The sequence below is a fragment of the Hemicordylus capensis genome, chromosome 2 (genome assembly GCF_027244095.1).
Source record: "Hemicordylus capensis ecotype Gifberg chromosome 2, rHemCap1.1.pri, whole genome shotgun sequence".
Taxonomy (NCBI): domain Eukaryota; kingdom Metazoa; phylum Chordata; class Lepidosauria; order Squamata; family Cordylidae; genus Hemicordylus; species Hemicordylus capensis.
Window position 1 is genome coordinate 14,538,120 of NC_069658.1, and position 25,153 is coordinate 14,563,272.

General features: G+C 43.3%; 1 protein-coding gene across 6 annotated transcripts in view; it reads left to right on the forward strand.

Moving 5' to 3' along the window:
- The first annotated feature begins 73 nt into the window (after positions 1-73).
- LIPG (lipase G, endothelial type) overlaps positions 74-25,153 on the forward strand; it is a 57,443-nt gene continuing 32,363 nt past the window's right edge. Inside the window, exons 1-4 of one of the 6 annotated variants that reach the window (XM_053295810.1) lie at positions 74-180; positions 1,286-1,358; positions 2,393-2,565; positions 9,841-9,982. In XM_053295810.1, the coding sequence (XP_053151785.1) occupies positions 9,946-9,982 (37 nt within the window). In that variant the 5' untranslated portion in view covers positions 74-180; positions 1,286-1,358; positions 2,393-2,565; positions 9,841-9,945. Of the gene's footprint in view, positions 181-325; positions 417-1,285; positions 1,359-2,392; positions 2,566-6,421; positions 6,534-9,840; positions 9,983-25,153 lie in introns of those variants that run through there. The other 5 variants (XM_053295809.1, XM_053295808.1, XM_053295811.1 and 2 more) reach the window with 5 other exon arrangements.

The window sequence follows — 25,153 nt, forward strand, 5'->3', positions numbered from 1 at the left end:
TCGTCAAAATAGAAAATGTCTAGAGTAACACAGAGACTAGACTTCCGGTAAAAACTGAAGGACTCCACTGGGGCTATAAGTCTCACAATTTTTTCACATGAAATAAGACCTGAGTTAGACAGTACACGTACTTCTGTCTTTACTGTCCACTTTTACTTGGGGAAGGAGGACTATCAGCTGGTCAGTAATGGCTGCAATAAAATTCTGGTTTTTTCTCATGCTTTCTATGGGGAACTCTCTCTTCCCACCCTCAATAACCACAAAAACGGTTTCCAGTGGAAACCCAGAAGCCTCTATAAAGACAGTGAGAGCTTTCGTTCTAGTGTTTTCTTACTTTTGTGTGGAAACCCTTAGCTATAGGAGAAGGCTAGTTTTGCTAGTAAGGAAGCACGAGAAAAATGCACAAAAAGTCTTAGGTAGCTGTGTTGAGCCATTAAAATTAAAAACCCCAGAATAAAAGTAATGTCATACCTTTAGGATCAACTTTAAAAATTACAAAGCGGTCATTCTGGAGTTCTCCATCTGGCTGGACGTTAAGCAAAAATCCTGCAGGGGTGGAAGAATAGATAAAATAGGGTGTGGTAGAAATGCCCCCAGATATTGTCAAGGGTATATAGTCAAGGTTTTCTATTAGGGTTGGGGTCGTCATCATTAGGCAGCTGCCAAGAGCCCAGGCTCCCAAAAGTGCCCACTTTTGATTCCTGAGACAATTTCTGTGCTTGTAGGAGTGTTTGCATGATAGTAGCACAGTAATTTGTTCAGAACTACCCAGGTCGGAGGGGATTTCATGGGGGTTTCATACTGCCCCCGAAACATGGAGCTAGTCTTGTATATGAAAACAGGCAGCTCAACTAATTATTGCTAGCAACTCAATAGAAAAGCTCAGTGCATAAATCTTAGAGACAGCAGGGCCTTTTCGGTAGTGGCCTCTCAGCTTTGGAATGCCCTCCCAGAGGAGCTCCACTATGCTCCCTCCCTCAGAGATTTTAAAAACTGCTGACCCATATCTTCAGAGAGGCATCTTGATATTTTAGCTGTAGTTTATATCTGACGGGTTTTAACTTTTAAACTTGTAATTTTAAATTTGGTTGTAATTGAGGCTTGTTTTTAGCTAATTTATATTAATTTTATATTGTATTTTATAATGTATCTATTTTGCTGATTTTGTCAGCCATCTTGAGCAGTAGTGGGGTATAAATATTTTAAATTAAATAAACATATACAGCATGGATTAAAAACAAACAAAATAAGCACAACTTATCTGAGGATTGTCTCCACTGTGCAGGACAGGCTTGAATATTGGGCCAAAACCAAATGGATCAAGTTCAGCGGAGTCAAATGTAAAGACCGGCATTTAGGTAAGGAAAACCAAATGCACATGTTGGGTGTGGGGGAGGCTTGGCTTGGCAGAAGTACATGTGAAAAGGCTCTAGGTGCCTTAACCTAGCACAGCCCCCTTTGCTAAGCAGGATCCACTTTGGTTTACATTTGCATGGGACACTACATGTGTGAGCACTGTAGGATATTCCCCTTAGGGGATGGGGCCACTCTGGGAAGAGCACTGGCATGCTTGCATGCAGAAGGTTCCAAGTTCCCTCCCTGGAAATATCCAAGATGTGGAGCAACAGCAGGAGAGAGGGCATGCACATACCTCCTGCCTGTGGGCTCCCCAGAGGCATCTGGTAGACCACTGTGTGAAACGGAATGCTGGACTAGATGGGCCTTGGGCCTGATCCAGCAGGGCTTTTCTTATGTCCTAAGACAGGGCTGAGAGAGACTCTTGCCTACAACCTTGGAGAAGTCACTGCCAGTCTGTGTAGACAATACTGAGCTAGATGGACCAATGGTATAAGACTGGGTATAAGGCAGCTTCCTGTGTTCCCAAGTTGATTATGAGCCAACAGCATGATACAGCTGCTAAAAAAACTAGTGCAGTCTTCAGTTGCATGAACAGAAGCATAGTGTCCAGGTCACAAGAAATAATTGTTCCATTCTGTTCTGCAGTTGTCAGACCTCACTGGGAATACTGTGTCCAGTTTTGGGCACTGAACTTTAGGAAGGACATTGATAAATTGCAATGGATTCAGAGGAGGACAACAAAGATGGTGATGGATCTGGAAACGGTCCTAAGTATGTTTAGCCTGGAGAAAAGAAGACCAAGGGGAGATATGATAGCCGTATTCAAATACGTGAAAGGCTGACACCTAGAAGAAAGAGTGGACTTGTTCTCTCTTGCGCCTGAGAATAGAACGAGAACCAATGGGCTGATATTACCAATTGTAGCTGGGGATGATGGGAGTTGTAGTTCAGCAACATCTGGGTTGGGAACCCCTGGACTAAAAGACCTCGAAGGTCCCTTCCCACTAAAATATTCAATTATTCTCATTTCTAGTCCTGACTCCTGAAGCTGCATTCCTGAAGATATCATACAGCCCCAACCAGTCACCCAGGATTCTGCTGAAAATGGAAAATGTTCCCCCAGGCCTCTCATGTGGCATTCTCATCCTGAGACCTTCTGGGCTTGCCTCTTAAAGAGGCAGCAAACAACAGTCAGCATGCCACAAAGTATGAGATGGGAATACTATGCGGTAGTACAAATGCACACATATACCAGTGTTTTCGTGTAGGTTTTACTCAGATCACATGTCAGGGTTTGCCTGGACACCGACTCTCAGGAGAAAGAGTTTGAGGCGGGGCGGGGAGTCTGACCTCCTGACCTGATGGCAGCCCTCCCACCACCCACCCCTGGTCACAAGCCATCGGAACTACAATAGCCAGAGCTGGCTGCTCTACTGGAGAAGTCCTGGAGCTCTGGAGAGCTGGCACCCCCTGATGGAGTTCTGGTCCCTTCCCTTTAGCCCCTGGTTTTTACTCCCAGGTCCCCATGAGCAGAGGCAGTGCCAGGTCCGAACTGAGTTCCAGCTCTGCAGGTTGGCTGCTCAGAGTCTCTCTCCTGATGGATCTCCTCAGGAGGAGGGGGGAACCAGCCTGAGTGTCTCCTCAGGAAAAGGGCTGCCCTAGAGCTTCAGGAAGGGCCCTGTTAGCCATAAAACCCCTCAGGCATCGCCTGCTCATTTATTTTATTATTTATTTATTTGATTTCTATACTGCCCCTCCAAAAATGACTCAGGGCGGTAACAACAGAGCCAGCGTGGTGTAGTGGTTAGAATGCTGGACTAGGACTGGGGAGACCCGAGTTCAAATCCCCATTCAGCCATGATACTAGCTGGGTGACTCTGGGCCAGTCACTTCTCTCTCAGCCTAGCCTACTTCACAGGGTTGTTGTGAAAGAGAAACTTAAGTATGTAGTACACCGCTCTGGGCTCCCTGGAGGAAGAGCGGGATATAAATGTAATCATAGCAATAATAATAAGAAGAAAAACAACAACATTGTTCGTTCAACGGCTCCCCTTAGAGCTGGTGACTCCACCTGTCCTGCCAGATCTGGGTTTGGATATTGGCACAAAGGTAAGAGCAGGTATGGAAGAAGCTGGCAGGACGGCGTCTGTGCCATCACTATGCCCAGCATGACCCCTCCAGTCGGGGGACTCCAGAATAAGCCACTAACGTCATGTGCACTCTCCAGGTTGGCCACCCAGTGCTCATCTGTCTGAACTAATATCATTCTGGATAGGTGGCACTAGCGATGTCAAGGGCAGCCCGAGGTATTGCAGTGCCTTAGGCAAGGTGCCAAAAGCTGCCTTGCCCCCACGCCCCTGGTGGAGGCCAGCCTCCTTTCAAAGCTGACCCTTGAGAGCTTTGGAAGCGTGTAGCGAGGAGGGAAGATTGCCAGCAGCCAGTCTCTCCTGTAACAGGGATTCCCATTGATTACGGCTCCCATAATCCCCAGCGAAAGGCCATTGCAGCTGGGGGAGCTGGGAGTTGTAGTCAAGAACATCTGGGAATCCCTGTTACAGGGAACACTGCCAGCAGCCTCCTTTTCTCTCCTTGTGCTTCTTGCAAGCTTTGCAAAGAGCATGAGGAGAAGCGCTCCTTGTAAAGCTTGTATGGTCTGCTGGGTCCCATCAGTGGCAAGGGGCATTTTGCCACCCAGCAGATGTCCCAGTGATCTGCTGTCTGAGGCAAGTGCCTTCACTTGCCTCACGAAAGGGCCACCATTGGGTGATGTGCTGTGATTCAGAGCACGGACTGACTGCAACTACTTCTTGAAGCACTGTAGAGATCTAAAATAAGTATTATTCTCCGTAAACAAAACAACAATCTCCATAAGAAACCAACACTGCCCAAGTATTTTTTTTAAAAGCCACCAGGTGGAGCTGTTTGATATTTAAATTTCGACAAGCACCTGCTGTGCTGCAGAATTTTGTGCAGCTTCTGCAGAACTATCAGTTTTTTGTCCCGAAGAGAGAAAAGTTGACTTCAAGTTTAAGTTCCTCTAATCCTTGCAATTTACTAAATGTACATTTTTTAAAAATTGTCTCAAGCAGAGCTAGATAGTAGTCTGAATGAATACACTGAGGTCATTCACACAATCAAGAAATTAGGGTTGCCAACATCCCATTGCCTAAATACGGGACACAAGTGGGGGGAATGGGTGTCTTGGGGGTCGGGTCATCTGTGGGTGGGGTCATCCTAGAAGCCTGAGTAGCAATGCATTTGTAACAACAACAACAAAACAAGCCCCATGATTTCACAAAGCTTCTTGTTCACACCGACCATCCCATGTAGAGAGAGAGCAAGTGTCAGGTGAAAAATTAAGTGAATCTCCCAGGTTTACACACACACACTCTCTACATCCCCGCACCTTCCCCACTGAAAGGCTTTTTATCTGCCAGAAGTGGTAAGTCGATTAGCAGGAGTCTGTAGTTCTATTTACATTTGATAAGTAAACAGTTCGCAACTTGCAAGATGTAAATAAAACCAGGCAATTGCTCCTGAAAGTTTGCAGAGCAACTGGGGCTTCTTTTGTGAACTTTATTGTTTCTTTAGGAGAGGAGAGCTGGTCTTGTGGTAGCAAACAGGACTTGTCCCCTTAGCTAAGGTCCACCCTTGTTGCATATGAATGGGAGACTACATGTTTGAGCACTGTAAGATATTCCCCTCAGGGGATGAAGCCGCTCTGGGAAGAGAAGAAGGTTCCAAGTTCCCTCCCTGGCAGCATATCCAAGATAGGGCTGAGAGAGATTCCTGCCTGCAACCTTGGAGAAGCCGCTGCCAGTCTGTGAAGACAATACTGAGCTAGATAGACCAATAGTCTGACTCAGTATATGGCAGTTTCCTATGTTCCTAACTAATGATATTTTTAATTTTAATACAATAATGTGCTAAAAACTGACCTTGGCCCCTGCAGGCCAAGTTGTGGATAGTTCTGGCCCACTGGGTGGGGGCATTTGAGTTGTGCAGCCCTGATCTAGATCAATATTGCTTACACTGACAGCAGCTCTGCAGGGTATCAGACATGAGTCTTTCACATCCCTGCCTGGAGATGCTGCCAGGAATTGAACTTTGGATCTGCTTCTTGCATGCAAAGCAGATGCTCAACCATTGAGCTATGGCTCCATCACTATAACTTATTTTACTTCCGCTGACCGTGGGGAAAGTCAAAGAACTACGCTGGGCAGGCAATGAAGTCCGCCCCCCTGACTACTGGAAATCTTCCCCTAAGTTCCAGCATATCCAGTTTTAGGATGGCCCATATGTTATATTCAAGCACAGTGAATTAACTCTCCACTGCTGCTTAAGAACTTCCCAGGCTAGAGCCTTTCCATGCAGCTTTCTTTGGACTTGGGGGGGGGGGGAACCCTGCTGAAGGCCTGTGCTAAGAGGCCTGCATATAAACCTCTTTCATTACTAACCCCCGTGCAAAGCCTACATCCAATATTCAAGGTTCAGCAGACAACAAAGGTGTCATGACTCCTGCCAGAGCCAAAGGAGGAGCGAGGGTGTTCACTGGGGTTGAATCCTTGTCTGCAAGGGATTCACAGTAGGCTGCCACGCCATCCACTTTATTTTGACATTCATATTTATTTATTTATTTTATTATTTATTTATCAAATTTGTATACCGCCCCAAACTTTCATCTCTGGGCGGTTTACAATAACATAGAACCAGTTAAAAACATATACAAAAACTTAAAAACAATTTAACAATTTAAAAATATCCAGAAATTAAAACCCAAAAATATTAGGAAGCTGAGAAAGGTTCCTGGATAAAAAAGAAAGATAAGAAAGGAACCATATAAGGTTCCTGGCAGGGTAAAGTGACAAATCCCTCCCCAAAAGGGCTGAGCCTCCAAAGGCATGTGATGCCACTTTCCCCCTGCGGCATCCGTGTTTTACAAAGCTGATTGGGGCGGCAGCGTACCTCCCTGCCGCCCCGTTGCCCTCATCTTCCAGATATGACCAGAAGTCACCACCGTGCCTGTGTGCACGGCATGGGCACGTGCACGTCGGGTGCGTGCAGGCATGTCGGCGACTTCCAATCATATCCAGAAGATGAGGGCAATGGGCGGCAGGGAGGTATGCTGCTGCCCCGAAAACACAGACGCTGGCGGGGGCAAAGCGGCAGGAGGGGTAAGTGCACCCTCCCCTGCTCTTAAAGAACGACTCCCACCGCCTTCGAGCCTCCCCGCTGCGGTTCCGTGCGCATCCCTAGTTGCTTTAAGTGAGGCCTAGTCCGCCCCTTAAGCCTTACTATCTCTACAAAAGATCATACAGTTTTGAGCCTATATATTTGGAAACATAATGGATAGAAATATATTGTTTTAAGAGTCTGGGATTCTCAGGATTCTTGGGCAACTTGGTCATTCAAATATTTCCTGAGACCCCTGTGTGTTCTAGAGTTCTGCAAATGGTTCATCCTTCAACAGGTTTTTGAGCAAGAATTCTGAAGGCAGTCAAGCTAAGAAGACTGTAAACTGTATTTGGGGAAAACAAACCATTTTGTGAAACGTGTGCACTTCCGATGCATTTATACAAACATTGAGTAAGTGTAGTGATATGATTCAACCAAAGTTAAGCATTTTGGAGTTCCATTTATTTTAGTTGAATAGGTAATCCGATCCCCGCCCCATTCTCTTTCCAGTTGGGGCCAGGCAGTCACAGGAGAAGGAGCTCTTTCCTCCCTCCCTCCCTCCCCGGTTCAGAGCGGGTCTAGCGACTGGCCGCCTGAAGGGGCCGAGTAGGAATTTTTTGCTCCCAACGCATTGGCCACTGTTGGGGTTTTTTTCGCCTACTCCGTTCTGTGTCCTGGGTGCGTAGTTAGAGTTAGGTCAACCACAATGGCAGGAACAGTGCGGGCGGGGTGGCAATTTGAGGGTTAGAACATCGGTGAGCACCCTTGGATGAGTGTGATTGGTTAATCGCTCCTTTGTGGCCTGTGCGGCACGGGGAAAATGATTGCCATGAACCCTGCTTCAGGACTTCTCCAACCTTTGGGCTGTGCGGTCCGGGGTGGACGAATGCCTAGAAGTATCCAGATCCTCTCTTACAGAAGGGGGGGTTGGCTTTGAAGGAATTGGGTGGGGTGTACCTGCCCATTCCCGAGCCAGGGTGTGTCACCCAGTAGGGTGATGGGTAGGACTTCAGAGTTCTGACCTGCTTCCATTGGCCCGCACTGTTCTCTAAGGGTGATTAATCACCTGGTGTTCCAGTCTGCCATGCCTGTGTAATAGTTAATAAAGTTGTGGCCCTTTTCATCCATATTAAGTCTGCGTGTCTTCTTGAGCTGGGGTCTGGGGACAATGTTTAATTCTTGTTTTAAAATGTTTTTAAATTGTTAATTGTTGTGTTATTGTTTTTAATTTGTTTTAGCTTTTCATTGTTTTACAACTTTGTTTTAATTGTAAACCACCTTGAGCCATTTTTGGAAGGGCAGTATATAAATCAAATAAATAAATAAATAAATAAAGTAAAGTAAAGTAAAGTGTGCCGTCAAGTCAGTTTCGACTCCTGGTGCCCACAGAGCCCTGTGGTTGACTTTGGTAGAATACAGGAGGGGTTTACCATTGCTTCCTCCTGCGTAGTATGAGATTATGCCTTTCAGCATCTTCCTATATTGCTGCTGCCCAATATAGTACCAGTGGGTATTCAAACTGGCAACCTTCTGCTTGTTAGTCAAGCATTTCCTCACTGCACATTTAGGTGGCTTTTCAGTTAAATAAACCTACATAATTCTCTCCCATTAAAATCAATGAGATTTCAAACTGCTTAACTTTGGTTGGATGGTGTCCTTCGCTATATTTAAGCACATAAAGGAAAACATTTCATAGGAACCTAGGAAACTGCCATATACTGAGTCAGACCATAGGTCTATCTAGCTCAGTATTGTCTTCACAGACTGGCAGTGGCTTCTCCAAGGTTGCAGGCAGGAATCTCTCTCAGCCCTATCTTGGAGATGCCAGGGAGGGAACTTGGAACTGTTGGAATATTATTTGCAATTTGCTTCAACAGCCAAAAAGCACGATTGGTTTGAACAGCACTTAGCTAATTATGATACATGCCCTATCAATGGCGCTTCCAGTTGTTGGTAGATCCCCCCACACTTTGAGGATATTTTATGATGGCACTGCTTAAAAGTATGTCTCAACGGGGAGGGGAAACCAGGCCAAGGCCGCAGCCAGAAGTCTTGAGAAGTGGGAAATATAGCACTTGGAAGCAAATCAGAACCTTTGGGGTTAAAGTAACACTTTGGCTTGTATACAATGTGCAGGTGCGAAAGTTGTTACAGCAGAGTATAAAAGATGGATGGCCTGCCAGACTGGGGGTGGCCACACCCAAAAGCTTTTGCTAGCAATGAAGTAAAGCTCTGTTTGAAACTTTGATACTCATGTCTGGTGAAAATACCTAACCAAGGTATTTGTGAAATACAGGGAGTAAATCTCTCTTCTAACAGAACCTTCTGCTCTTCCAAGAGCGGCTCCACCCCCTGAGGGGAAAATCTTACAGTGCTCACACATGTAGTCTCCCATTCATATGCAACTAGGGTGGACCCTGCTTAGCTAAGGGGACAAATCATGCTTGCTACCACAAGACCAGCAATCCTGCTTTCTCTAATCTCTAATGATCCCCTAATAAGAAGTGGGACTTGGTGCTGCTACTTAAGAGTACTCACTGGGTATCACGGAACCTTAGAAGTGAAGAGCATTTCTCTCAGATGGTGCTCTATAGTTCATTCATATTTTTGTTAATAGAGGGGCTTGTCAACCTTGAATCCCCAGATGTTGTTGGACTACAATTTCCATCATCCTCAGCCCTCAGCCACTGTGGCCAGGATGATGAGTATTGTAATCCAACAGCATCTGGGGTCCCAAGACTGAGGACCCCTGGATTACAGTGGCAAGGAACACATAATTTTCTTGTTATTCTTGGTCTTGCTACCACTTCTGCATAACAAAGTACAATGGTTCCTAAGCATGAATAGCCAGATTTGGGACTGCAGCTACATTTACAGGTAAAATTAGGAAACATTTTGTTTTGACATTTTAAAAAATTATGCCTTAATATCCAGTCCATGAACTTCCTCTTGATCCCCCACCCCGTGAGATGTTTGCATCCCTGGAGCAAAGCTCCATTTCCAAGTATAATTATGTTAGTCAAGTGGAACTCCATTGACTTCAGTAGGACTGGATTGACGCAAATGTTTTTGTGAACAGCATAGCCTTGAGGTCTAGGAGACTCCTGAGTCGCATGCACATATGTATTAGCTAATGCAAGTTAATTATCAATCACTTTAAATGCTAACTAATAGGGGTGGTTTTTTTTCCTTTGCCAGAAGTGGCTAAGCAAGGCCTTGTATGTAAACACTAGGTATTTGCTACTATAACCCCTCCTTTCTCTTATCACTTCCCATTGATTCAAGTTTTTCTGTTTTTATACCTAGCAAGCCTGGCTGGCACCAAGAATGCACCTCACCATCCTCTGCATGGGTTCCCCTTGCTGGGATATCTTTCCATTCATATGAACTGTGCCTGCTTTTCATCTTAGGATGACACTAAGCAGCCAGTATCTCCTCTATATTACAGGTACGTGTTCATTAGCCCTATTGACATGTTATGTTCAACACACATATTTGTGCACAATGCATGCACATAGAGATCTGCATGCACATATAGTTATTCACACATTATGTTCAATGCACTCACAGTAGTACACTTTTTATCCATACCCTGCATTTGGGGGTAGCCAGTATCCAGGCTTACTTTTAAAAATGAATGCATGGACAGTCATTCACCCAAAAACATGTACATGTGTACAGTCGCTTGTATGCACATACAACATAATATTTGAACAAGGCTACTGTTGATTAGTAAATCAGCTCATTTCCATACATCACACCTGAAGGCAATTCACATGCAAGTGAACTGACTGTGCAGAAAATAGTCATGATTTAGACTTCTCACTGGTATTTAAGATACAACGGTTAATTCTCACACTTAAACTACCCATAAATGCAGGAGTCAACATACCTGGTTTGAGCATCAGACATGAGATCTTACCTGGAAACAATGTGGTGACAATAGTCTGTGTTTCACACTATTAGATTCACAGTACTCTGAATAAATATCTGTTATCAAAGTAATATTTATCAGGGGGAAAGACTAGCATTTGTGAGCATGCAACTTATGTCAAGTCCCATAGTGGAAAGCATGAATTGTTTCCAGAAATGAGTTTGGAGTTGTCATATTGGTTTTGCTGAAAAGGTGATGATGATGATGAAGAAGAAATAATAATAATAAAATAATAATAATAGTCATAATAAAAACAACTGATTTTAGATCTGTGTGGGAATAAAATGAAGGATAACAGGCTGAAGATTGTTTTTTGACACAGTGCTTATTATTGTTAAAATATTTATATACTGTTTTTAACAGTAAATAACTGGTTTACATAGCAAAAGAAAAATAGAAGGTAGATCACTGTCCCTAAATGGCTTACAATTTAAAAACAAACAGAGGAGACACCAGCATCAGCCAGTCACTGGAGAATATGAATACGATGAATATTTATACACCGCTTTTCAACAAAATTTGCCAAAGCGGTTTACATAGATACAAATAAATGAATAAAATGGCTCCTTGTCCCCCAAAGGGCTCACAATCTAAAAAAGAAACATAAGATAGACACCAGCAACAGCCACTGGAAGGATGCCATGCTGGTGATGGATAGGGCCAGTTGCTCTCCCCCTGCTAAATATCAGAGGATCACTACTTCTAAAAGGTGCCTCTTTGCTCTTTTAGCAGGGGTAGATGCTATGCTGGGCTGAAGAGTTGCTCTCCCACTGCTAAATACAAGAGGCAGCACTTTAAAAGGTGCCTCTTATCCCGTTAGCAGAGATAGTAAATTGAGTTACCAAAGAACAAATGGATTTATCAGTAAAAATAGACCCAAGAAGGTCGGGATGTGTGGAATCTTAATAAGCAAATTCACTGAGATCAAATTGCTAATGTAATTTAGTTATTAAGCATATTTTCTCCTGAATAATCTTCTGCCAGCCAAAGAGATAATGGATGTTTCTTTTGTGGTTCATATTATTATTTTTATTTTATCTCTATTGTAAACTGTTTGGGGCTATTTTTCTTAAGAAAAATTGGTTGCTTTTTAAAGTGAATTAAAATAAATGATCAACAATTTTTATATTTCTTTTCATTGTTATTGATGTGAACATGGTTCGTCCCTGGGTCCGCCTCTTAGTCAATCAAACAGACTCAGTGAGAATCATTTTAGAGGCTTTATTGCTACTGCAGTTTAGCAATAGGTAATCAATAGGCTTACGCTCTCAAACCAATTACAGTTTGGTTACAGGTGCATCTTACATTTATACAAACAATCTGAATGACGCTGACACCCTAGACACAGTATACGTGGCAATAAAATGGTGGTCTAAGTATCTAGTATGCATGCGAATGATTCATTGTTCATCTGTTGATTACTCCTTATTTGGTTAAATCCTGTTTTCTTAACTGTCAGCGAAAAACAGTGGAGAGAGATAATGACATTGATCATGAGAGGCAGTGATGTCCCTGGGCTGGGGTTACTTTAAGTTAGAATGAGGTATTCTGGGCAAAATATGGAGTTTCTTTGGTTTTCTAAACACATTATTATGGCCAAAGACAATGAAGGCACACATTGAAATAAGCAAAGAACAGTTATCCTACTGAACTGTAGCAAAGACAGAGTATACTCAACCCATCCAGAATCCAGTTTATTAATGACCCAATACTGTCTTATGACAATTAAAGAATTGAGAGAGAATGTTATAGTTCTGGGGGATTTTCTTGAACTCATTTTATTTGATGAAAGACACTTTATGTACAATTATATAAAATATATTTCTTTGTCATAGATACTGACTTGATATTTTTTTGGTTGGGAGACCCACCTTTTTTCCTTTTGCCTGTAGAACAGTGCACAGAAATAACTTTAGAATTAACAACATCAGCAAACTCCAACACAGACAAACCCTCAGACTTACTATTCAACTGTCTGCTTTAGGGTCTCTGCAGGGGTGTAGCTAGGGGAGAGGGGGCCTGTGTTCACCCTTCTCCCCGATGGGCCCTTGGAGTGAGGGAGATAATGAAGAAAATAGGGAAGGGTGGAGCTGGGCGGTCCCCCAGGAGCTAGGGGCCCCAGGTTCTTTGAACCCATTTGCTCAATTATAGCTACACCTCTGGGTCTCGGCAAATAAAAACTTAGAAAGCTTTAAATCCTTACAACCCCATTTCCTAGAATCCCACTGAACATGTATTTTAAACCAGTTGTAATGTTTGCATCAGCATGCAAAGCTAGTCCCAAGATAACCTTTCATAATTACATAATCAGCAAAACAAATGGTAACGAAAGCAGAATGTGAAGTCAGCAGCACTTTCCACGGGACCAATATGCCAACATACTTTGAGTAGTGATCTTGTTCACATGTCTGCCTTGTTCTCACCCACTTCCTCAAACCCGAGAAGAGGAGTAGCATCCTAGTCTTCCCAACTGTTGTCCATCATCCTCCATCAAAATTTATTGTGGCTGCAGAGCCAAGGCTGCCTGTCCTGCCCTAGAAATGGCCTGTGGTTGCTTCTTTTGCAGGCGTCCCAGCATGGGAGCAAGTGTTATCCTGGAAAAGATTGTAAAATAGAAAAATGTAGCATGCGAGTAAATCACTTTTAAGTCTCCTTATGGGTACCTTATTCTCAGTGTCCAATTCACTGGGAAGTTCTGCATAACACCCAATAGTTCCGATGGGGTGTGTGTAGGAGAACTTTGTGTGTGTGTGTGTATAGATATAGACATGGAGTTTTAATTATAATCATACAAACACACAAAAAGTATCTCTAATGAGGTACATTATTTGTGACTAGGACAATCAAAACAAACTAATATAGTTCAATAACCACAATGGACAAATTAGAAAGAAAGCTTGCAGGAAAACTAGGAGCAGATTTTTCTGTGAAAGGACGGTGAGCTCAGTTTTGGTACTGAAAACAGATTCCTGGGCTCAGCAGCACTGGCTCAGAGGTACCCTTTTCTTTAGTTCTACACATATGACCTCCTTCCTGTTGGAAGTTAAGGACTTTGCGCTGTCTCATCTCAGACAGTGGAGAACAGACTAGTGAGTCAGAGGGTCAAGACATTGGTCATCCCTTCTCTACTGCTCTGACACTATCCCTTTGGATATGTAGATTGCTAATCTCAGGGACTAACTTCCTTCCTCTCCTCTCTTCCCTACCTGCCTTTCTACCTTGCAACATGGCAAGCCTCTCTCCCTGCACCATATGTGCAGAGAAGATGCAGAATCCATCTGCATCCAGCTAGATAGATAGATTAGAGATCCTAACTCCTCACTTTCCTATCTAGAATGGAGTTCCCTAATAAATGCCTTATATATCGATTTGAAACTATGAATTGGCTCCAAGTTACTTTACTCTCAGCATACACACATGCCTAACTAAATCCGCTGTGTTGTGCCTCTGTGCACTCTGCTATAATGAGAAAGGGATTCTCTCACCACAGAGAATTTCCAACACTTCCTGCCCGCCTCCCCTGCCAAGCCATTGTTTTGCATCTGGCTCCAGCTGGTGCATCTCAGCATTCTGAGTAGATCTCACAAGCCTGGTCTGCCCAGCCCTGGTCTAAAAACCATATTTTAAGTTAATGTATTTACTCAAATACAAGACAACTCTGAATTTAAGATAAGCCCCTTTAAAAATAGAGGTTAAATACAGGTTATACCTATATTTACCCAAAAGGAAGAGGACTATGAATTTAAGACAACCCCCTGATTTCTAACATCAGAGAACATGGTGGGGGGGGGACACCTAGTCTTGTATTCAGGTAAATAACAGGATTGGATTGGATTGGATTGGATTGGATTGGATTCAGGTAAATACAGTATTGCGAATGAGCTGCAGCTGGCCTTGGGTTCCTTCCTGTGCTTCTCTTTTCCCTCTCTTCTTTTGCATGTGAGAGGATAATATATATGATGTTCCATGGTTCAGTGATAGAGCATCTGTTTGCATGCAGAAGGTTCCAAGTTCCTTCCCTGGCATCTCCAAGATAGGGCTGACTCTGAGAGAGATTCTTGCCTGCAGCCTTGGAGAAACTGCTGCTAGTCTGTGTAGACAAGACTGAGCTAGATGGACCAATGGTCTGATTCGGTATAAGGAAGCTCCCTATGATTCTCAATAATTACAGAGAGCCTTCTCTGTAGTTGCTCCTGGGCTGTGGAATGTGCTCCCTATAGACATTTGTGGTTTAACTTCTTTGCCAGCCTTCCAAAAAGAGCCTTTGAGACACATTTTTTTCAGCCAGGCTTTTAGTAATCCTGGAATGTTTTTAAATTGCTGTTTTATTGTGTTTTTCTTGTGTCTATTTTTGTGAACTGCCTAGAATCTTTGAAGTAAGGAGGTATATAAATTAATTAAATAAATAAAATAATAATATCTTCCTTGCTGCTTGCTTTTATAATGGCAGTTACCACAATATATTAACCAGTTTGACCTTGCTGTTCTGGTGCATCTGTTTCCAGGATATGTCATAGGAACAGCCTGCACCAGATCATGGATTGTGACCCTAATGAGAGTTCCATTTCCAGGTTTTCTTGCTGCAAAGTGATTATCTAATTTAAAAGATATCTAATTCCCCCACAATATTCTCCCAACAAGGAGTAGGATATTGCAATGAACATTGCTTTCCTGCAAGCTTGTTAGAACATAGGAAGCTGTCGTATACAGAGTCAGACCATTGGTCCATCTAGCTCAGTATTGTCTGGCAGTGGCTTCTCCAAGGTTGCAGGTAGGGGTCTCTCTCAGCCCTATCTTTATTTGTTTATTTATTTGTTTATTTGTCTATTTGTTTATTTATCATATTTTTACACCGCCCAAAACTTATGTCTCTGGGTGGTTTACAACAAGATAAAAAAGTAAAACATTAATTAAAAACAAAAGCAAAACAAAACAAAAATTTAAAAGCAAGAAATGTAAAACACAATTTAAATTTTTTTAAACAATATTCTAAAAACAACATTCAAAACAATCAAAACAATATCAGTTAAAAGCCTGGGTGAAGAAATGTGTCTTTAAGGACTTTTTAAAGGATGTCAGAGATGGGGAGGCTCTTATTACACTAGGGAGCGCATTCCAAAGCCTCGGGGCAGCAACAGAGAAGGCCCGTCCCTGAGTAGCCACCAGACGAGCCAGTGGCAAATGCAGACAGACCTTTCCTGATGATCTCAATGGGCAGTGGGGTTCATTACGAAGAAGCAGTTCTCTTAAAAACCCAAGGCCCAAGCTGTTTAGGGCTTTATAGGTTATGACCAATACCTTGCATTTTGCCCGGAAACATATCGGCAGCCAGTGTAATTCCTTCAGTACGGGAGTAATATGGTCTCTCCTAGATGACCCAGAGACCAGCCTGGCTGCCACATTCTGGACCAACTGTAGTTTCCGGACTATGTACAAGGGCAGCCCTACATAGAGCGCACTGCAGTAATCCAGTCTGGAGGTTACCAGCAGATGTAACAGATGCAGCAGAGGAGATGCAGATGCAGCAGAGGCAAGCTGGCCTTGTGGTAGCAAGCATGACTTGTCCCCATAGCTAAGCAGGGTCTGCTCTGGTTGCATATGAATGGGAGACTTGATGTGTGAGCACTGCAAGATATTCCCCTCAGGGGATTAAGCCGCTCTGGGAAGAGCATCTAGGTTCCAAGTTCCCTCTCTGGCTTCTCCAAGATTAGGTTGAGAGAGATTCCTGCCTGCAACCTTGGAGAAGCCGCTGCCAGTCTGTGAAGACAATACTGAGCTAGATAGACCAATGGTCTGACTCAGTATATGGCAGTTTCCTATGTTCCTATGTACCACTGTTTTGAGGTCGTCTAACTCAAGAAACGGACGCAGCTGGCGTATCAGCCGAAGCTGATAGAAGGCACCTCTGGCTACTGTCTCAACCTGGGACACCAAGGAGAGACTTGGATCCAGAAGCACCCCCAGACTACGTACCTGTTCCTTCTGGGGAAGTGTGACCCCATCCAGAACAGGCAGATCAAACTCGTCTCTCAAGTTCCGACCCCGCACAATGAGTACCTCCATCTTATCTGGATTCAGTCTCAGTTTGTTTGTTATCGTCTCGCGCCCACGGCGGAGACGAGCACACGTGCCGCGAAGGGCGCATGCACTCCGCCAGCTCTTCTTCATTTAAGGCAATAACGGACAATGACGGGGGCAGGGGCGGCAGGGAGGAACTCTGCCGCCCCAAGAAGATTCTTAAAAGCACCAGCGCCGGAGGGGGAAGAGCGACGGGGGGGGGGAGTACTACCCCCCCTTAAAGAGACACCCCCCCGCCCTTCCGGACCGCCGGAATTCCAGACCGGTCCAGCGGCTTTCCCAATAGCCCCCAAACCGAACCATGCACACCACTGCAAGGGTCAAGAGCACAGGTGGTGGGCCGCACTGTTCCAATCAGCTTGTCCATATCCTCAGGAGTCACAAACTGGAACTGATCCAGCCTAACCACATAAGAGGAGTCACTGGATATCTCCGCATCAGATACTGAAGTAAGTGCAGAGACAAAATCCAAGTCTTGGAGATGCCAGGGAGGGAACTTGGGATCTTCTGCATGCAATCATGCAGATGCTCTTCCCAGCGTGGCTCCAACCCCTAAAGGGAATATCTTACAGTGCTCATACATGTAGTCTCCCATTCAAATGCAAACCAGGGCAGACCCTGCTTAGCAAAGGGGACAATTAATGCTTGCTACCACATGCCCAATATGAAGAACTGAGACAACATCTGCAGCAAATCCCATCAATAGGTACCCTAGTGTGCCATTTAAAGCGGCAGCCTGGCACAGCTATTGGCAAGGGGTGTAACTATAATAGGGCAAGGGGAGGCAGTTGTCTGGGGCCCCACTGCCTTGGGGGTCCCCCCCCGAGGCAAGTCATGTGACTGACTCCCCCAGCCATGCACCTGCCCAAGATTCCTTCAGTTGTATTCATCCTACAAAACTGATGTGTTAAGACCTGGAGCTGCCAGAACAGCACGTCTTTCTCTAGTACCATTAAATGACTTGCATCATTTACACATCATTTGTGGATTGTGGATCTGCTCCCAGAGAGGAGTCCAGTTCAAAGAATCCTGAGGAGATTCCCAGAGCCTGGTACACACAGATTTCTTCTCAGCTTTGCAGTCACATTCATGGGAATTAACCGTTTTCAGGAATGCAAGGATTTGGTCTGTGCAAACCCTTGCAAATGACAGGCGTGCATGCTAGGGATAAAAACATGCAATCAGATGCCAAAGCACTGAGGCTGTGGCCACAAGGCCCCACTACAGGGAGGCGAATTCCTAACTTCCAGCACTAGCAGAGTTATCTGTTCCCAAATACTCAGTTACAATTGGAGGCATTCAATTGAGGATTATGGGCTGCAGACTCTGTATCTAAAGTCAATTTGTGGTGACCAGAGAGGCTGAAATAGCCAGACAGCAATTTAGTTGTTTATCTATACTAGCTGCTTCTCGTTTTCCTTGGTCAAAGTGCCCATCCACTATGAAGGAGTTGGCATCCAAATAGCACTGCATAAGAAAGCAGAACTACCCCAGCATGGCAGAGGGGGAAACAGGCAGCTTAAGGGGACAGAGCTGGTCACTGGATCATGCAGAAAAGTGGTTTTTAAACTCTATACTGACTAGGAACGGGGAGACCCGAGTTCAAATCACCATTCAGCCATACTTGTTGGGTGACTCTGGGCCAGTCACTTCTCTCTCAGCCTAACCTACTTCACAGGGTTGTTGTGAGGAGAAATTTAAGTATGTAGTACACCGCTTGGGCTCCTTGGAGGAAGAGGAGGAAGCAAATGTAAAATAATAATAATAATAATGGTGAGACGAAACTTTAATAAATCTATACCGGATCGGTCGTCGCCTGGGTCAACAAGGACCGCGCCAGGTGCTGGAGTCCCTGGACATCTGGTGGCAAGTGGGCAACAGGACTCAGGATCTTCAGTTGAGCAACCAGGGCTGGAGACTGCAAAGTTACTGGAAGAAACGTCGGTTAACCAAAAAAAAAAAAAAATACGGAAAATGCCAACAAGGAAATAATGATCTGCTATTACAAGTCTAGTCCAACTAGAAGAGGTTATTTTAAAAGAATGTACCAAATCTGGAAAGAGAAGCATCCAGATACAGAAATAACAGAACAAAGGCTAGCAGACCAGAGAAGATACATAATAAGAAATAAAGTATTCACAGAAGTTGAGCTGGAAGAACTGCAAAGAGCAACACAGGCTCAAGATATGGAAGAAGAATTACTACCAATTGAAGAAGTTGCTCAGGCGCAGGTGGAGGAGGTGTTGGAAATAGATGATACCACTGTTGCTGAACTGTTTCAAAATCAAAACCAGGCAACCGCCCCTTTGCCTTCACCTCAAAAACTCAAATGCCGTTTAACAGAAAAGCAACAAGAACTAAAGCAAAAAATAACTGAGCACATGAACCAAACAACCACCAGGGTTCGACTTCCAGCTCTAAAAACAGTTGCTAAAAAACAACTTGCTCAGGCATTAAAAGATGTCAATGCTGCACTTGCAGAAATAACAACCAATAATTTGCAAGAAACAAACCAACTAATGTACAGTGCAGCAACAATAACAACACAAGAGCTCAGATATAAGATCAGTTGACCTGTAAAAAAAGAAAGCAGTACATCACCTAAATGAAAGATTAGATTAGAAAATAAAATCTCCAGGCTTAGCTCAGATGCTAGTAAATTGAAAGATATGAAAGACAAGAAGCTGAAGAATGAAAACATCAAACAGTATCTGATCCAAAAATACCACCTAGATTCAAGGAAAATTAGAGAAGTCCTGGAAATAATAAAGCCGCAAATAACAGCACTGTCAAAGAAGATTAGCAGGTATGAAGCCAGAATTACACAACACAGGCAGAATCTTCAATTCCAGTCGAATCAGAGACATTTCTGCCAAAGCATAGAAGGAGAAACTGCAAGAAACGTAGAAACACCAAATAAAGAAGAAACAGTGCAATTCTGGGGGAAATTATGGGACAAGCCAATAGATTATAATAAAAAAGCAGGCCTGATGAAAGAGGTAAAAAAAATGTAACCAACAAATGCAAGATCTAATAATAACACCAGAATTAATAAGTGAAAGAGCAAAGAAAATTAAAAATTGGACTGCTCCAGGCGACGATGAACTGCATAGCTTTTGGCTTAAACACCTAACAAGCCTTCATAAACAACTATCAGAACAGTTCAATCACATTTTGCAAGGAGATGATATTGAACAATGGCTAAGAACTGGGAAAACTCATCTCATCATGAAAGACCCAGCCAAAGGTGCAGTTCCAAGTAATTATAGACCGATAACCTGCCTGCCAACCATGTTCAAATTATTAACTGGAATAATAGCAGATGAAGTGATGCAACACTTATTAACTAACAAACAGCTTCCAATTGAACAGAAAGGAAATTGCCCGAACACCAGAGGCACAAAAGACCAGCTACTGATTGACAAAATTATTTTAGAAAACTGCAAGAGAAGAAAAACCAATCTAAGTGTTGCATGGATTGACTACAAGAAAGCCTTCGATTCATTGCCTCACACATGGATACTAAAATGTTTAGAAACAACTGGTGTCAGCAAAAACATTCAGATATTTATTAAAAAAGCAATGAGTATGTGGAGTACACAGTTAACAATCAATGGCGAGACACTTGGACAGGTTAGCATTAGAAGAGGCATTTTCCAAGGGGACTCACTATCCCCTCTGTTGTCTGTAATTGCCATGACCCCACTTTCACAAATACTAAACAAAACAGGCCTCGGATACCAAACATCTAAAACATCCAGTAAAATCAACCATCTGCTGTGCATGGACGATCTGAAGTTGTATGGAAAGTCCCAGTCAGAAATCGAATCACTGCTAAACACTGTCCATATATTCAGTAGCGATATAGCAATGGAGTTTGGACTAGACAAGTGTGCTGCATTAATAATTAACAGAGGGAAAATAAGAAAAACAGAAGGAATAGAACTGCCCAATGGAAGCAAGATCAAGAACCTGGAAGAGAAAGAACCTTACAAATACTTGGGCATTCTCCAGGCTGATAACATCGCACACACTGAAGTTAAAAGAAAAATTGGAAGTGAATACATCAGGAGAGTTAGAAAAATCCTCAAGTCCAAACTCAATGGCGGGAACACCATATAAGCCATAAACACCTGGGCTATACCTGTTATCAGATACACTGCAGGAATAATAGACTGGACCCAGGCAGAGCTAGAGACGCTGGATCGTAAGACCAGGAAAATCATGACCATCAATCATGCTCTGCACCCCCGCAGTGATGTCGATAGGCTACACCTCCCTCGCAGCTCAGGTGGAAGAGGAATGCTGCAAGTCTATCAAACAGTAGAGGAGAAGAAAAGAGGCCTTGAAGAATATATCAAGGACAGTGAAGAAGATGCACTTAAAATGGTCAATAACGAGAAACTATTCAGCACCAATGAAATAAAGCAGGCCTACAAGGAAGAACAAGTCAAGAACCGAGCAGAAAAATGGAAAAATAAGCCCCTGCATGCACAATATAAGTGGAAAATCAGACATCACCAAGACCTGGCAATGGCTTAAGAATGGCAACTTGAAGAAAGAAACAGAGGGTTTAATACTGGCTGCACAAGAACAGGCACTAAGAACAAATGCAATAAGAGCAAAAGTCGAAAAATCCACAACAAACAGCAAGTGCCGCCTTTGTAAAGAAGCAGATGAAACAGTGGACCACCTGATCAGCTGTTGTAAAAAGATCGCACGGACAGACTACAAACAAAGGCATGACAAGGTAGCAGGGATGATACACTGGAACATCTGCAAAAAATACAAGCTACCTGTAGCCAAAAATTGGTGGGACCATAAAATTGAAAAAGTTGAAGAAAATGAAGATGTAAAAATATTATGGGACTTCCGACTACAAACAGACAAACATCTGCCACACAATACACCAGATATAACTGTAGTCGAGAAGAAAGAAAAACAAGTGAAAATAATCGACATAGCAATACCAGGGGATAGCAGAATAGAAGAAAAAGAAATTTAAAAAAATCACAAAATACAAAGATCTACAAATTGAAATTGAAAGGCTGTGGCAGAAAAAGACCCAAATCATCCCAGTGGTAATTGGCGCCCTAGGTGCAGTTCCAAAAGACCTTGAAGAGCACCTCAACACCATAGGGGCCACAGAAATCACCATCAGCCAATTACAAAAAGCAGCTTTACTGGGAACAGCCTATATTCTGCGACGATATCTATAACAATTGACAATAAAATTCAGCCGTCCCAGGTCTTTGGGAAGGACTCGATGTCTGGATAAAACAAACCAGTCAATAAAACCTGTCTGACTGTGTAAACAAGAAATTATTATTATTAATAATAATAATAATAATAATAATAATAATAATAATAATAATAAATAATGTTGTCTTACCTGCTGAGGAACTGCTGCAGTTCTGCCATGGCATGCAAAGCCCTGTATCTTGCAAAGGATTCTGGGAAGAGGCTTCAGGAAGTGTTCTCAGGTACACATTTAGGACAAAATTACATATTAGATTAAGTACATGCTTGGCTCTAGCATGCTTGTGTTTTATTCCCTAAATAGCGCCACAGGAGGAGAGAGGTCTCAGGATCATGTTGTGGGAGAGGGTTGGGGGTTTTTTAACGCAGAGGTTAAACACAGACATTGTCCCTCCCCGAGAATGTCTGTGCAATTGGAAGAAGCATTCCCTTCTATATGAGAGAAAAGAGGGAATGCCTCTTTCCAGATATAAACCTGCAGTTTTTCCTATATTGGGCAGCAGCAATATAGAAAGGTGCTGAAAGGCATCATCTCATACTGAGCGAGAGGAGGCAATGTTTTCTACTAAGAAAACAACATGGCTCTGTGGTTGCCAGGAGTTGACACCGACTCAACAGCACAACCAACCAACCAAAATGTTCAAGGCACATACAGAATCAGGTTTACTTCCTTCCCCCTCGTGGCCAATCAGAGCGCAGCTGCAGATGTCATGATGTTTCCCACCTTCTGGCCATGCCGTACATTGTGGGAAAGTTCTCCTGGATCTTGGAGGCCTTCCTGGCTCCAAGCTGCCGCCACAGAGCTTATCTGGAAGCAGGGGCTGCACATCCCAGTGGAGGCTCTGCTCCTCTGTACTGCGTGGGGTAAGGACTCTTCCAAGCTCCAAAAATCACCTGCTTCTGATTATGTGCAACTGCCCATTATGTTGTACGAGTGTACAGATATTTGTACACAAGTACATGTTTTTGTGTGAATGACTGCACCTGTGTTCATGTTAAAAGCGAACCTGGGTACAGGCCCCTCAAATGCAAGGTACAGACAGGAAGTGTACTGCTAACATAATGTGTGAATCACTGTGCCTGTGTGCAGGTTGCCCACTCATTGTACGAATGTTGAACATAACATGTGACTAGGGAACATAAGGTATTAATAGATGCCACCTTTTTCTTGAGGTAAGGTTCCCATGTCTTTAACTGCCCAACAGGCAGAAATCCAACAAGCAAGATTCCCCCCACCTGTACTATACATTTTCATGCGGGGGGGGGCTGTAGCTGTGGGATTTCTGCCTGTGGTGCACCCATTATGGCTTTTTGCATGCATGCCTTTGCTCAGCCTGTGTTTGCCTTTGAGCATGTCTGTGAAGCTTGACTGCCCTTTCTGAGACCCCAGTTTTATGTGCGGGGTTATTTGCGGTCAAAGCCAGCCCTCCCCCCACAGCTCCATTAATTGCTGAGTGCCCCTCCGTTCCCTCTGCTCTGCATCCCTCTCAAACCCAGATGAGGCAGGGCGGGGGTTGAGCCGGGAACCTGGCAACCGAAGTCTGATTAATTCCTGATGTCTGCAATAGCTCTCTTGTTTTTTATTTGGTTTTGTTTTTGAATATAGAAATCTTTCATCCCTCTTCCTCTCTCCCCCGTGCAAAAGAGGGAGGGTACATTAACAGTGGAAAAGAAGGAGAAAGTATTTTATATTTGGGTAGTATTCATTTTGATTTTTACCACAACCGCATTGTGAAAAGTCAATTATAAAAACAAAATCCCCAGAGCATACACCAACACTATAGTGAATGCTTTTTGGGGAAAGTGTATAATACATACATAGACGGATATGATGCATGTTTACTTAGAAGTAATACCAGCTGATTTTAGTGGGATTTACTACTAAGGATACATGCCTAGGGTTGCAGCCTTGAATGAAATCTTCATAGAAAACCAACCCTGAAAACTCCACAGAAACCCCAAGTTGGGATTTACTACTAAGGATATGTGCCTAGGCTTGCAGCCTTGAATGAAATCACACATCCACATGTGCTCTGCCATCTAAAAGACCAAACCTCCCAATCGATCTCTCCTCCGCTTTTCACACAGAAGAATCTCCTACTATGCCCTCTTCACAGGGAAGTTGTAGCATAGGTAACCCACTAGCCCACTTATCCTCATATTTTACAGACATACTCATTAATTGTCTACTGATCCAATTTCCTGTTGTCTGTTTTTATCCCTTCCATTGTTTGCAGTGTTCCAATTTACAATCTCATAAAGACATGGGTGTAAAAAAGCAACAACCAAAAAAGAAAAAAAAAGGGGGGGGTGAGAGCATAATTTGAGCATCCCTGAAGGTCCATCAAAAAGACTGATGTCCTTAGGAACTGCTTAGCTCCTTGTAGAACAACCAGGTCTTTTGAAAGCTAGGAGGAAGGGTTATTCTCACTGTCCATATTATTTTGGAGACAATTGAACAAGGAGATAATTAAACAAGGAAAGGTGAGCTATCTTACTGGATATATTTTAGTGGATGAAAGAATGTATAAGCTTTTGAGTCTTGCAGAAGTCTTCAACATCCAGAATGGAATGGTGACTCAGATTAAGATTATGCATTATGCAACCCACTGCTAGTTACAGTAACTGATAGCACTGCATGGGCTTGAGCAGCAGGTTTGGTAATTATGCCGCAACTCACCCAAAGCATCTGACAATATTTCCATCAATAAAAATCTTACTCTCAGCGAGATTCCAAGTCAAGGTGTTCATTTTTTCTGCACAGTTTTGCAATGTCTTTTGCGTCTGTTGGGTTTGTAACCCAAAATGTCAAACTTGGACTGGCCAGAATGTTAATTCTCATTACAAATGCCCACCTTTTGTTTCTACAGTCAGCCTAACATTGTGCAAGATAGGCTTGGCATTAACATCAATGATCCCAGAGAGGGTTTGAAGCTTCACATGTGAAAATGACTTATATTATCTTTCTGTTCTACTCGATTAAATGTCCTGTGTGACTCCAGATCTTGCATATGCTCTCACTGGCCAAAGCTAGATCACATAAAAAGCCTAACCTTATTAAGGGCTTGTTATAGTCAAAGATAAGCATTCTTAGGTCCTATTGATTTCAGTGAGGGTGTTGTGAAGCATGTCTCTTGTTTAGAATATTTTATTCTTTCTTTGGGCCCATATGATAGATAACAGCTCTACATAAGTCCCTGTATATGGACAAACATATATGGATGTGTGATTTTAGCATGCATATGAGTGCTAGATGGGTAGTTGCTGGGATGACAGGTTCATGCAAGAGAATATACAAAGGAGAATCCAGAAGTGGGTCACAAGCACACACGAGATTTTTGATTAGAG